General features: G+C 37.8%; 2 protein-coding genes across 2 annotated transcripts; one reads left to right on the top strand and one right to left on the bottom strand.

Moving 5' to 3' along the window:
* Positions 1-2,382: 2,382 nt before the first annotated feature.
* Positions 2,383-6,693, top strand: LOC110894144 (glutamate receptor 2.7). The gene is made up of 4 exons (XM_022141332.2): positions 2,383-4,029; positions 4,782-5,091; positions 5,180-5,586; positions 6,042-6,693. Exons 1-4 carry the CDS (start codon positions 2,461-2,463, stop codon positions 6,555-6,557), a joined length of 2,802 nt encoding a protein of 933 aa, XP_021997024.1. The 5' UTR covers positions 2,383-2,460; the 3' UTR covers positions 6,558-6,693.
* A 119-nt stretch (positions 6,694-6,812) lies between these two features.
* LOC110894145 (exocyst complex component EXO84B) lies at positions 6,813-13,505 on the bottom strand. Its single transcript, XM_022141333.2, has 7 exons — positions 12,981-13,505; positions 11,234-11,331; positions 10,081-11,095; positions 8,343-8,858; positions 7,480-7,668; positions 7,260-7,396; positions 6,813-7,161 (listed from the first exon to the last, which is right to left on the bottom strand). Exons 1-7 carry the CDS (start codon positions 13,140-13,142, stop codon positions 6,999-7,001), a joined length of 2,280 nt encoding a protein of 759 aa, XP_021997025.1. The 5' UTR covers positions 13,143-13,505; the 3' UTR covers positions 6,813-6,998.
* Positions 13,506-13,774: the final 269 nt, after the last annotated feature.

The following is a 13,774-nucleotide window of genomic DNA, read 5'->3' as shown; positions in this document are numbered from 1 at the left end:
AATTCGCGAATTCTGCATCTGACAGGGGCACGCGGCCCGCTTCATGTAGCCCAGGCGGGCCGCCTGGGGTTCTGCAGGCCCAAACACTTTCAAACGTTGGCAGTTTTGGTCCATGTCTTTGCAAACAAGGTTTCGGCTATTTATCATGACTCGTAAACCCTCAAACTTGGTTTTTAAGAACCTTGGGACATTTACCAACATGGTAATGTCCTCGGATAACTTTGCGCTCAACCGAAAAGCCATGAAATTCGACGTTGACGCTTTTAACCCCTCAAGTACGGTTTTGGCCATAACTTTCTCATACGTTAACGAAACTTCACGAAATTTTTACCACACATTCTAGTGAGTATATTTTAGCATTACGAAGCTTCGGGTCTGCCAAAAGTTCACTCAGAGGTATAAATTCAACATGTTGACACTTTTGGCCCATGTAGTTTGTAATTCCTCACTTTCGTGCAATTTCCGCTTCGTATGATCCATGATCCATCCGTTTAAGGTTATAAACATTATGTAGGGTTATTATAGAGTCTATTTATCCATTGTTGACACTTTGGACCCTTACGTTCCATAGTTTTCACCGTTTGTCAACTTTAGTCCCTCTAAAGTTTGTTTTCACATACCGGAACCTTATGACACGTGTCAATACATTATTGGACGTAAATTTTCGAGGTGTTACAACTTCCAACTATCGATTTGTACCACAACACTCTCAACTTTCAACTTATTTTCCTCTGGCACTCATAAACTAATTGAAACCTAATCCAGTTAGTTTTTTGCTGACATGGCATCTGATGTGGCAGACGTGACATATGATGTGGCATTTGACATGGCTTCTTTGCTGACGTAGCATCTGATGTGACACTTGTATAGTGACGTGGCATCTGACGTCAACTAACTGGGTTAGGTTTCAGTTAGTTTGGGAGTGGCATAGGTAAATAAGTTGAAAGTTGGGACTGTTGTAATACAAATCAAAAGTTGAGATTCCTATCGGCCAATTAGTGAAAGTTGAGCTTATTTGAATCCAATATTCCTAACTTTTTGTTAGAAAATCTTAATTGTTAAACCTTTATTTATTTAACCATTTAACATTTAATTATTTTTACATGATTTTTAATCCTACACCTTTGTTAAGTTGGTGCTTTTAACTTATGTAACTTTTTTTTAAATCTTGTTTAAATTACCCAAACATTTACCTTAATCTTCTCACCATAATAAGACCAAGCGTACTGGGGCGTGTTCCCCCCCCCCCCCGATATCGCCCGAAAACGCCGGAAAACGCCCGGCCCCCCACTACGCTAGGCGTTTTGGGGCGTTTTTTTTTTTTTAAATGAGTTTGGCGTTTTATTTAAAACGCTGTGCACCCATTTCACCATCCAATCAGATGGAGACACCTGGAAATTGTGCCGGAAGGAGACGATTGTGCCGGAAATGGCTGTGTGGTTAGCCGGAAAATGTTGCCGGAAAACCTGCAACTTTGGTCCCCGTTGTAGCCGTTTTATTGAAGAAGAAGATGGGGTTAAAAAGCTTTGGTTTTGACAACTTTGGTCCCTGTAGTTTAGATATGGTTTTAAAGATGGAGGTAACTTTTGAATTCTTTTTTAAGAAATTATGTGAAATGAAATTTAACCGGATTTTAATTTTTTTTATTTCTAGTATTGTATTTTTTTTTTTAATTTAATGAAGTATTTAAAGTTTAAAAAAAATAATAATTGGGAAATGATTGCATGGGCGTTATTGGAATAATGCCCCACTACACCACTTTATGCTATAATGCCCCATGCTGACTGGGATGATACGTGTCGAATAATGCCCCATGGTGGGGGCATTATAACAATTTACCACTAGACATGGGCTAATAATAAACTTAGATGTCCTATTCATTATTCATAACTTCACTTTAAATTACCCAAACATTTACCTCATCTTCTCACTATGTATATAATAAGAGGGAATTTCAAGTTTTGTCCTTTATCTTTAGGCCACTTTGCAAGTTTTGTCCTTTATGTTTAAATTTGACGAGTTTTGTCCTTTATGTTTAAAAATCAAGCACGTTTTACCCTTTATGTTTAAAAATCAAACACGTTTTGTCCTTTATGTTTAAAAACTCAAGCACGTTTTGTCCTTAAAAATCAAGCATAAAGGACAAAACGTGCTTGATTTTTAAACATAAAGGACAAAACTCATCAAATTTAAACATAAAGGACAAAACTTGCAAAGTAGCCTAAAGATAAAGGACAAAACTTGAAATTCACTCTATATAATAATAAACTTAGATGTCCTATTCATTATTCATGACTTCACATAGCCTTGACTTCTTCAAACAAACAACTGCCATAAAGGGTTGACCCGTTCATCTTCATAAACTTTTATACGTGACATCCATCCACTCGTGTCTCCCTCTTTATCATAATTTTGCTATGCTTCAAACCCACCAACAAATTCACAAATACAAGAATATCCATGAAGATTCTTCTTCATCATACACTAATCCTTGTTCTACTCATGAACATGTTATCCATAGTTAACAGCCAAACAAAAACACATGTAAAAATAGGAGTTATTCTAGATATGAATACCAGCATTGGCAAGATGACCAAGACTTGCATATCAATGGCGACACGCGATTTCTATCGTAAACACGACAACTACACCACGGTCATCCGCCTTCACTTTCGTGATTCCAAACAAGACAACGTTCAAGCAACTTCTGCAACAATCGATCTCTTAAAAAACGTTCAAGTCATGTCCATTTTCGGACCCATGACATCCGCACAAGCCGATTTTGTCATCGACATAGGTAACAAATCAAAGGTTCCTATCATATCACCCGCAACAAGCCCATCACTCTCACCATACAACAACCATTACTTCATCCGGTCTGCACATGATTCGACGTTACAGCTAAAACCGATAACCGAACTGATCAAACACTTTAGTTGGAGTGAGGTTGTGTTTGTGTATCAAAATGATGAGTATGGAAGAGGCCTTGTTCCTTATTTATCCGATGCCATGATGAACATTGGGACCAAAGTTATGCACCAAACAGTCATACATCCTTCGGCTTCTGATGACTGGATTCGTGCGGAATTGTATAAGCTTAAGACGATGCAGACTCGGGTTTTCGTGGTACACGCGTTACCAGATTTGGCTTCGCGGTTTTTCAAGAAAGTAGACGAAACAGGAATGATGGAAGAGGGGTATGTTTGGGTTATAACCGAAGTGTTAACGAGTCGTTTGCATTCGTTGGATCGTGAAGATGTTGATTCAATGCAAGGAGTGCTAGGTGTGAAGTCGTATATCCGGAGGACGAAGGAGGTAAACGAGTTTGAGAAAAGATGGAAACAGGAATTCCGAAGGGGGTATCCAGAGGACGAAGTGACGGAACTAGACATGTTTGGGATATGGTCGTATGATAGCGTTTTTGCACTAGCGAAAGCGCTACAGAAAGTAGGAAATGAAGTTAATATGACTTTTCACCGAGACTCTCGGGAGTCAACAAGCGATTTGGATGCCATTGGAACCTCGGAAATGGGGTCGAGTCTAGTTAACTTGATCCGAAACTCACGGTTTAAAGGGCTGAGTGGCGATTTCCATGTTGTTAATGGACAGTTACAACCATCGGTGTACGAAGTAGTGAACATTATAGGAAAGGGGGAGAAATCGATCGGGTTTTGGAGTCCTGAAAACGGCATGTCGAAGACGTTAAACGGTCGAACAAAGGATCTTAAGGCGGTCACATGGCCCGGTGACACTCATGTTATCCCTAAAGGCTGGGAGAACCCAACTAGCAATGAAAACAAGTTAAGAGTTGGTGTTCCAGCAAAAGGCGGGTTTGTTCAGTTTATCGATGCCAACACTGACCCTCAAACCAAACAAGTTGTCGTGACGGGGTTCTGTGTTGACGTTTTTGATGCGGTCGTTGGCGCATTGCCTTACGCGGTCAAACACGAGTTCATACCTTTTGTCACTCCAGATGGCAAGAAACCTGCTGGAAGCTATAGTGATCTTATTTACAATCTCTCGGATGGGGTAATCAAACTGCGTATGTTCGAGTATTTGTTGTATCACTACTAGAAAACTGTTGTTATTCCCACGTCAATTTCCGTGGGAAATCCGTGGGTAACTACAGTTACCCACAGATTTCCCACCAAAATGGGTTGTAGGAATTATGCTCGTGGGTAATTCTTTTCTAACGCATTTCCTACGAATTTCTAACAAATTGTTAAAATGAAACGTTTTTCGTAGAAATTGCGTAGGTATTTTCCTACACATATCCTACGGATATTAATAATTTTTTTTGAAAATAATATATAAAATGTATTAAAAAAAAAATTATCCATTCCGTGAGTAATTGTCATAATTTCCGACACACTTCCTACGGATAGAAATAAATTAATTTAAACATAACATATATTTTTAAAAATAATAAAACTTTATATTTTAATATCATTAATTTTAATTATATTAAATATTTTTTTCCGACACATTTCTTACGCATACCGATTCCTACAGATTTCTGACTAACAATTTAAATGAAAACGAATTCCGTCGGAAATGCGTGGGAAGTTTCTGACACTTTTCCTACGCATAACAATTTGTGGCTTTTTTCGTCACTTTTTTTGTCACAAAACTAAGTCCCTTTCTTGTTTGTCGGAATTTTGTGGGAAAAGTGTCGGTATTTTCGTTCGTAGGAAATATGTAGGAAATTTTGGTAGGAATAATAGCAGTTTTCTAGCAGTGTATGAATGTAGGTTGGATCTAATGTTTTAACAATGTAACAGAAATATGACGCAGTGGTTGGAGACATCACGATACTTGCAAAGCGTTCGGATTATGTCGATTTCACATTACCATACGCCGAAGGTGGTGTTTCATTGATCGTTCCAATCGAAGACGAAAGAAAGAGTGCATGGATCTTCATGAGACCCTTAGAAAAAGAGCTTTGGATAACAACCGGAGCCTTTTTCATATACACAGGGCTTGTGGTATGGATTCTCGAGCATCGTGTAAACAAAGAATTCCGAGGCTCTCCTGGGCAACAAGTCGGAATGATCTTCTGGTTTTCGTTCTCCACACTCGTTTACGCACACAGTAAGTGTGTAATTACGGCTTTACGCACACAGTAAGTGTGTATTTACACACCTTCAACTTTTACTAATTTCGTTACGTATATTTGTAGGGGAGAAGTTGATAAGCAACTTATCGAGATTTGTGGTGATCGTGTGGGTGTTTGTGGTGCTGGTACTGACGTCAAGCTACACCGCAAGCTTGACATCTATGTTAACGGTACAAAAGCTTCGACCGAGTTACACTGACATTGATGAGATCAAGAGAAATGGCGAATCGGTAGGATACCAAGAGGGTTCTTTTGTTAAGGATATGCTGAAAGGTATGGGTTTTAATGATAGCCAGTTGAAAAGCTACAGCACGTTTGAGGATTACGACAAAGCCCTTAAAAACGGAAGCCGAAAAGGAGGAGTTTCTGCGATTATGGATGAGCTCCCTTACATTCAGGTCTTTTTGGCGAAATACTGTAACAAGTATACCATGACGGGTCCCACTTACAAAACCGCAGGCTTTGGCTTTGTAAGTTTCATTCCATTCCGTATTCGATTCCATTCCTGGTTGTAAAAATCCCTATTAGCCTCCGGTTAATCGCTAGTCGGAGGTTCATCGAGTAATTTTTATCTAATTGGCCAATTAATCAGTGGTCAACATTGGTCAAATCCAGTCCTAATTGGCCAATAATTGCCAGCAGTCTAGCATTTTAGGCCCGATTCTTGACCAAAACTTGTAAATTTCGGCAATTAATCCTATCTACTTGGAAATATGAGTCGAAGAAGGTGTTAAAACATGTCTACTTAAAAAAATACATATAAAAATGTTTGTATATACATATAAAACTAAAATTTGCATATAACATCCCAATCTGATTAATCCCTATTAATTTTGATTAATTGCCAGTTGGTACCCCACCTACCAACTAGCGCCTAACGATTTTTACAACACTGCTTTCGACAATGATCGTATTGTATACGCAGGCATTTCCAAAAGGATCCCCGCTGGTCCATGATGTTTCTAGAGCAGTCCTGCAAGTGACAGAGGAGCAAATGTTGAATATTTCCAACCAATGGTTTGGAGCAGCAGCCAGTTGTGACCAGCAGAATGGAGCTAAAGTCAACTCTGACAGACTCAGGCTCGATAGCTTCAAAGGACTTTTCCTCATTGCGGGTTTATCATCAACCTCGGCTCTCCTAGTTTTCTTCTTCAGGTTTTTGCATCAAAACAGAGAGATATTGGTGTCGCAAGATTCACTTAGCCAAAAGATTGCTGCAATTGCGAAGATATTTGATGTGTTTAAAGATGATGAAGTCAGAAAGTCAAACGTAGAAGAAGCATTTGAGGAATCCGACAACAATAATAGTCCTGCAATTAGTGTGTTTCATCAAGAAGCAGGAATGTTCTCGCATGATGAAGGGTTATTTACACCTACGGAACCTGGTACTCCAGTTCATGACACGATACAAGCTGTAGAAACTACGACCAATATTCGCTAATCGTACATACATGATACATCCCTCGTTAATATCAGCTGTTAGTTTATAGTACTAGCTTCTCAATTTCTATTCTATTTGTAAAAACACCATCCTAAAATTCGATATGGTATAAATTCAGTTATTATATCCATAACACTGCCGCGTCAACAGAGAAAATTCGATATGGTATAAATTCACATGAAATTATACTTAAATAAACAACATTACCAAATTGGTTGGATTAAAAAAATACCATAAAATTTGAACTCAAAAGGTGGAAAAAAGATAGATTTACATGCCGCGATGCTCCCAATACTGGAGAATTGAAAGAATTTCGAAAGTTTGGTGAAAACAAAAGAAACAAATGCAAAATGCGTAAAATGTAAAATGTAAAATAAAATTCTATGATTACAAAAGAAATATGTTGCAGATGCCAGATATACAAGAGGGGAATCAATCTGATTACGAACTGCCATGAGATCTGACGGATGATATTGATTGTGCGGAAACAGAAGCAGTTGGGCTGCTTGGATCTCGTTCACCGTTGGCTGATTGTGGGTTCCCGCTCAACCTATTTATTGCGTCTTGACACATATGATTAAACCACTCATCCTCAGGAAGTACACTGCCACACAAGTTGAAATATAAACGAACGTAAAATAACTATTTCAGTGTTTTACATATATTTGATGATTCATAATTTCATAGCAAATTTGCACTAACCTGTATGGATCCATTCCCGTTGCAGAGAAGGCTGCAAGTGCTTTATCTATGATCTCCTTCAAAGCACGATATAAATTTCGAGATAAGTAACGCCCTTGGGAAGCGAACAAAATGACAAACTGCATATCCAGATAAAACTGCAAATTTGCAAGGTGAAAAACAATTAAACATAAATAAATGATAACTAAATAATTAAATACAGTTCCACAATCCTGCGTACCTGTTGAAGGCCAAGTGGACCTAAAGGCCTTGGTCCTTTTAAAACTTCATCCCAAAACGATTGGTCTTCTGAAAGCCATAAGATGACGGTTTCCGTAAGCCTCATCAACAACAATGTTGAAAAACGTTCCCTACCAGCAAACATTTCGGTTGCTATAGCAGACATCCTGTAAAGCTTTGCGTAAAGTTCCTGAAAACAGTAACAACACCAACATAGGATTAATCTTTATCGGATAACTATAAACTAACTAGGGTGTTAAACGTGCCGTGTTCGTGGGTTGGCGGAACCCAAAAATTTTAGGCAAACCCGAACATGACCCGAACCCAAAAATCGTATCATACATATCAACCCGAACACGACCCGAATATTCATGAGTTGACCCGTTCAACCCAATTTTTTTTTCACAAAATGATATATTGAAATTAAAATTTTACTACAAAAAAACACAAATGTATATAATACAATTACATTTTAATTGAAATTAAAATTTTACTAAAAAAACACAAATGTATATAATACAATTAATTACGTTTTAATTATAAAACTTAATGTCAATCTCTCTTTTTATGTAATAATTATGGCATAATACATCCATGCAATTTAACTTATGACATAAAAAATATTGTAAAAAAATATAATATAATATATAAATGGGTTAAACGGGTCAACCTGCCAACCCAATCGGGTTGACACGAACCCGACCCGTTTAGCAAAATGGTTCGCGGGTTCAACCTGAAACTGACCCGAACCCATGTAGACTAAACTAAACCCAAAACCACGAATTTCATGTTAGGTTCATGTCGTGTTAGAAATTCACACCCCTAAAACCAACGGTTACTTATATATGTTAGCTATCTAAGTACCTGAAATATCTGAGAAGGGAACCATTCAATTTCCTCAACACCTTCATCCATGTTTAGATACATTTCTGGAGCTAAATGGGTATCACCATCCTCAGTAAAAATGAGTTCTAAAGCATGTTGTCTGCAGAAACTATCCTTCAATCTATCTACAATGCTTGCAAGGCGTCGTTTCCATTCCCTTTGTTCGGGATTCCGGTTTTGCCGATCTGAAGGTCGTCTACCAGGGTCATCATTGTAAATAGCTTGAACTCCAGGGGTGAGTTTCATGGCTGCACGGGGTAATAGTTCATCAGCTAACAATGATGCATTTGCAAGCAATGCCATTTGCTGGCTTTCGGTCTCGGCTATACTAACTATTTTGTTCCCGGATCCTTCGTAGTTTGCTTCTTCTTCCATGGAGCCCGGAAGTGCTCTTATGAGCATGCTGACATATGAACTGAATACGTGGAATAATCCCTCTAGCATTTTTCCTCCCAACTGCATGCTTAGAAGTGGCCCCACATCCTCGAAGAAATCCTACAGTATGCAACGTGAGTCAATGTCAAGGTGACACACAAGTAGACGTGTAAACTGCATTTTCATCCCTGTGGTTTGTCCAATTATGCTAGTCCAGACCAAATTTCAAATTTGTACCATTTCCGTCCTTGACACTCTTGAAACATGCCACTTCCGTCCAAAAACTTAACGCCTGTTAAAACATGCCGTTTAATGAAGTGTAAAACCGTCATTTTCCTTTTTTTTTATTTTTTCTATTTTAAAACCCTATCGAATGGGGAAAAAGGAAAATGGTGCAAAAAAGGAAAATGACATTTTTCACCCTTCATTAAACGGCAGGTTTTAACAGTCGTTAAGTTTTTGAACGGAACTGCCATGTTTCAAGAATGTCAGGGACAGAAATGGTACAAATTTGAAGTTTGGCCTGGACTGGCATAATTGGACAAACCACAGGGACAAAATGTTAACTCTTTATTTGTAAACAAACTAACATGAATATTTTTTCGTTCATTTCATTAAATAAATGAACATGAACACACATCCTATTCATTCATTTATGTTCGGTCATTAACGTTCGTTTGTTTACGTTCGTATATGTTCGTTCGTGCATGTTCGTTTACGTTTTTCATTTACATTCATTTGTTTATGTTTGATAAATCAGGTGACTATTTAGACTTTAATTTGGGCATTGTTGTTCACTTTTAGTCTGTATTCACTTATGTTCATTTGTGTTTGTTTAGAATAATAACAAGAGAACACGAACAAAAAAATCCATTTGTTTAAGTGTTCGGGTTCGTGTTTGTTAGTTTGTTCAGTTAAGTTAAACGAACAAACGCGAACAAGCCCTGGTTCATGTGTGTTCGCTTCGTTTACAGGCCTAAATAACAAACGAAAACGAACAAGTTCATGTTCTTAACGAATGAAAACGAACAAGAAAATCCATTTCTTTAGGTGTTTGTGTTCTTTCGTTTTTTCAGTTGAAGTTAAACAAACGAACGCTAACAAGCCCTTGTTTACAGGCCTAAATAACAAACGAACATGAACACGAACAAGTTCATTTTCTTAACAAACGAACACAAACAGAAAAATCCATTCGTTAAGTGTCTGTGCCCATGTCCATGTTCATTCGTTTGTTCAGTTGAAGTTAAACAAACGAACATGAACAAGCCCTAGTTGGTGTGTGTTCGGTTTGTTTACAGGCCTAAATATAAGCATACATGAACGCCTTGATTAATATATTCACCTGGACCATAGAATTGAACCTTTGAGCACTGCTTGAGAGCTTATGTTGATGTATTATGGCATTATGGGATGTACTTGAAAGATCCCAATCATCAGCAGCAGCCAATGCAGCAGTACTCTCTTCAATACGTTTCAAATTGGCATCAAGTGCTTGTTCAACACTAGGTCTAAAAAGCCTCAAAAGCACAGGACAAAGTGTCAGACCACGAGCTTCCAACAAAGAACAATGTCCCAAAGCTATTTGTACACATTCAGCAGCAGCCCGTAATCCGCCAGCAGCAGCAGACGAAGCTAGCGCATGTCGTTTAACAAGAAGAGCCAAATATTCCGTTTGTTTCGTAGCCCACATCACAAGCTCAGAGCTATAACTCGGTTCTTTACCAAATACAGCATTAGCATCGCTTGCCGTTTGAGCAATAACAGAAAACACCAGTTGTGAAATAGCCGCTGTGTATGCTCCACCATATGACGTGCTTGACGGACGAAGATTTTGCATTTCGGATTGAAGCCGTTGAGAATGCGCTTCGAGTAGTAGACTGTGGGCCCGTGGACCATCTCCAAGTTTTTTAAGAGCGGTAATAGCCGCACGAAGCTCACCACCGCGTGTGGTCGGTTGTGAAGCAGCATTTGCAAGCTGATCCGCTAATCTTTGCCGACATTCAGTTATAGCAGTTTGGAGAGACGTTAACAGAACAGGACTCAACGAATTTTTTCGTTTTGCTTCAGAAACTACGTGTTCGCCTTCATCAAGGGTAGCCAGAGCTTCCTCTACTCGTCTTTCGGCTATCAAAACATCGAGGATATCGGGGAATTCGATTAACCAATTTTCTAAGTCTGAAGGATCTCGATCCACGTCAGCAGATACACCGTTTGACAATGATCCACGTGGGACAGTGACAGACAATGATTCCACGTGGATCCCATCAGCTAGACCGTGAATTAACGTAGCCTGAGTAGATAGTAAGTTTCTTATCGATAGTAGTTCGCCTTCTAAATCTGATATCTCTTTTGATGTGCTGTAATTTGTTAGCAATTAACAATATCAGCAGTGCGCTAGGCAGAAATGACACAAATACAAAACATATGGAAAACGATACCAGTAACAAGATATTGAATTTCTTATTCAATTTATTATCTCTACGAAAGGGACCAACCGTATGAATGCTGTATAATTAGCGTAAACACTCCTATGCATTTCCTCTGCAGAAGCTCTCTTCAGATCTAAAAGATACGAACATAATTGCCTGATCTCCTGGTAAGTAGATGACGCATGTGTCAGTTATATTAAAACAACTAATCAACAAAATAAAATATGCATTGAATAGTAGATAATATGCTTATGATAAGTGTGTACTGTGTACATGCACATATACACATCTGCCTGCATTTTATAATAACATAATATATTCTAAATATGCATTGAGTAGTAGATAATATGCTTATGATAAGTGTATACATGCACATATACACATCTGCCTGCATTTTATAATAACATAACATATTCTAAATTTAACTAACACATTTCATAAGTATATCAATACATCTGATATTTGATGACCTAGCATGTTAGCACGCATAAATAGAAAACAATTCTACAAATGCAAATGCAAAAGCAGTACATAATGCATGCCAATAATCTCAATTTCTTGACAAAACTAATACAAACTATAATCTAACTCGGTAACTCCATCCTCTGGAATATACTTATGCTTATATAGTTATATTATGTATAGCATAGTTGTTAATAGCGAATAGCGACAAGGGACCTGTATGCTACATAGCGAATAGCGGCCGCCATTTTATAATAGCGATACACTAGAAACAGAATTTTGAAAATTTTTATATGTATATTATATCAAAATACCCTGGTATATATGCTATTTTACATGTATATTTAACAAAAACCTATAATCCAGCTCTTTTATAGCTATATCTAATTGCTATTTATATCAAAAAAAAAAATTAACTGTTGCTATTCTCGCTATCAGTCGCAATAACCCATAGCGACACTACATCGCTTAGCTACGTAGCGCGCTATAGCGTTCGCTATAGCCGCTATTGACAACTATCAACTATGATGTATAGATATAGGAGATATATAATCTCCTTGTTTCGATTTACTCGTAGAGACTACCACAGGGCACAGATCATGTAAATTACTGTATTCAACAAGTTTAAAGCCATTATTCCTGATTGAGAGTAAAAGGATTAATTAGTCTTTGAAAATACAACGATTTTGCGATCATTCATGTATATTCCTAGAGAGAATGTCAAGCTAATTTATAATATGTGTAAAAGTGAGGCATATGATCCTACGCCCTGCACGGTAGTGATCCTGTCAAGATCTTAATCATAGCATTGAGCAAAGGCATTGGGATGTTCACCTGTTAAAAGATTGTTAAGATGCGAAACCTAGTGACATATGTTCATCTACAAAGTTCTTTTCTCTTAAGATTTGTGGGCCAACAAGAACAGATTTTGATATAAATGATTAAATTCAGTCTCTACTATCAACAAAATGTTACTGGTATAACCTAATTCCTATTAGTAAAATGCATATATGCTATAAACTTAGAACATATCTAAAGATCTTGACAGGATCACTACCTAGCATGCTTAGATAGGTAATGCACGAGCCATGTCTAACAAACTTCGACGAGCCGAATAACACCTTCTACATTCGAACTTAATACACACCAAATTTCGGTTTAAACTAAATGCCAGTGAATTGTCATAATGTCATACAGACATTATATATCCAAACATGTTAAACTTGAAGATAAAACATACCTACAATTCTAAACCGCATCATAATCGAAAACAAAACCTACAATTCCACACACATTTCCGCTACAAACAGATTCAATCTCACAAAACATGAAGCAACTTGAGAACACAAACCTTCTCGTTCAACGAATTACACTTCGAGTTAACAAACGCATCAGCGTCAAACTTATCGGACTTGAAGATATTCAGATTTTCTTCCAGTTTGGGACCGGTTTCCTTCGAATTGCTCTTCGCAGGCGTTCCTCCTCTCGATCTAGATGATATTTTGGAAGCCATAACGGTGAGTGAAACAAGATCGAATGAGAATGACGATGCCTAGGGTTTGAACCAGTAGCTTCAACAACCGGTCAATTGAAGATGTGATTTGTTTAGGTGATCAAAATGTTAGATCTGAATGTGTGGAAGAAGATATTGTGTGAAGTATGATCGTTTCAGATGACGGATCAACGGCGGCGTATGGCTTCGCCGGAAAACCACCGGAGAGAGAAGAAGGGAGGTTAGTTGGTTTGACAGAAGATTGTAACAATACGTGTGTAATTAATTATGATATATTACGGTAAAAACCAATGTGTATTATTTTGTGTTTTAATAATGTGTGAATTTCATGTGTAATTAGGGTTTAAATTATGTAACGTGCGTAATTTACTCGCACACAAAAGGGGTTATTGTACGATAAGCAGGGGCGGACCTATCCAAGTATCCATGATGATGGGTAGGTGGCTGCACAAAGTAATTAGTGCCTCGAAAATCCTAATCGCACCCCTTGGACTTTTTCAACCGCACCCCTTCAAATTTTTCAACCGTCCTCCTTAAAAAAATATTATGAATTTATAAAAAAAAAAATAAACACCGATTATTATGAATAGAGTAAATTACGATTTTGGTCCATGTGGTTATATCATTTTTAC

This window comes from Helianthus annuus, chromosome 12 (assembly GCF_002127325.2).
Source record: "Helianthus annuus cultivar XRQ/B chromosome 12, HanXRQr2.0-SUNRISE, whole genome shotgun sequence".
Taxonomy (NCBI): domain Eukaryota; kingdom Viridiplantae; phylum Streptophyta; class Magnoliopsida; order Asterales; family Asteraceae; genus Helianthus; species Helianthus annuus.
Note: the sequence above shows the minus strand (reverse complement) of the source record. Positions and strands in the feature narration are given on the sequence as shown.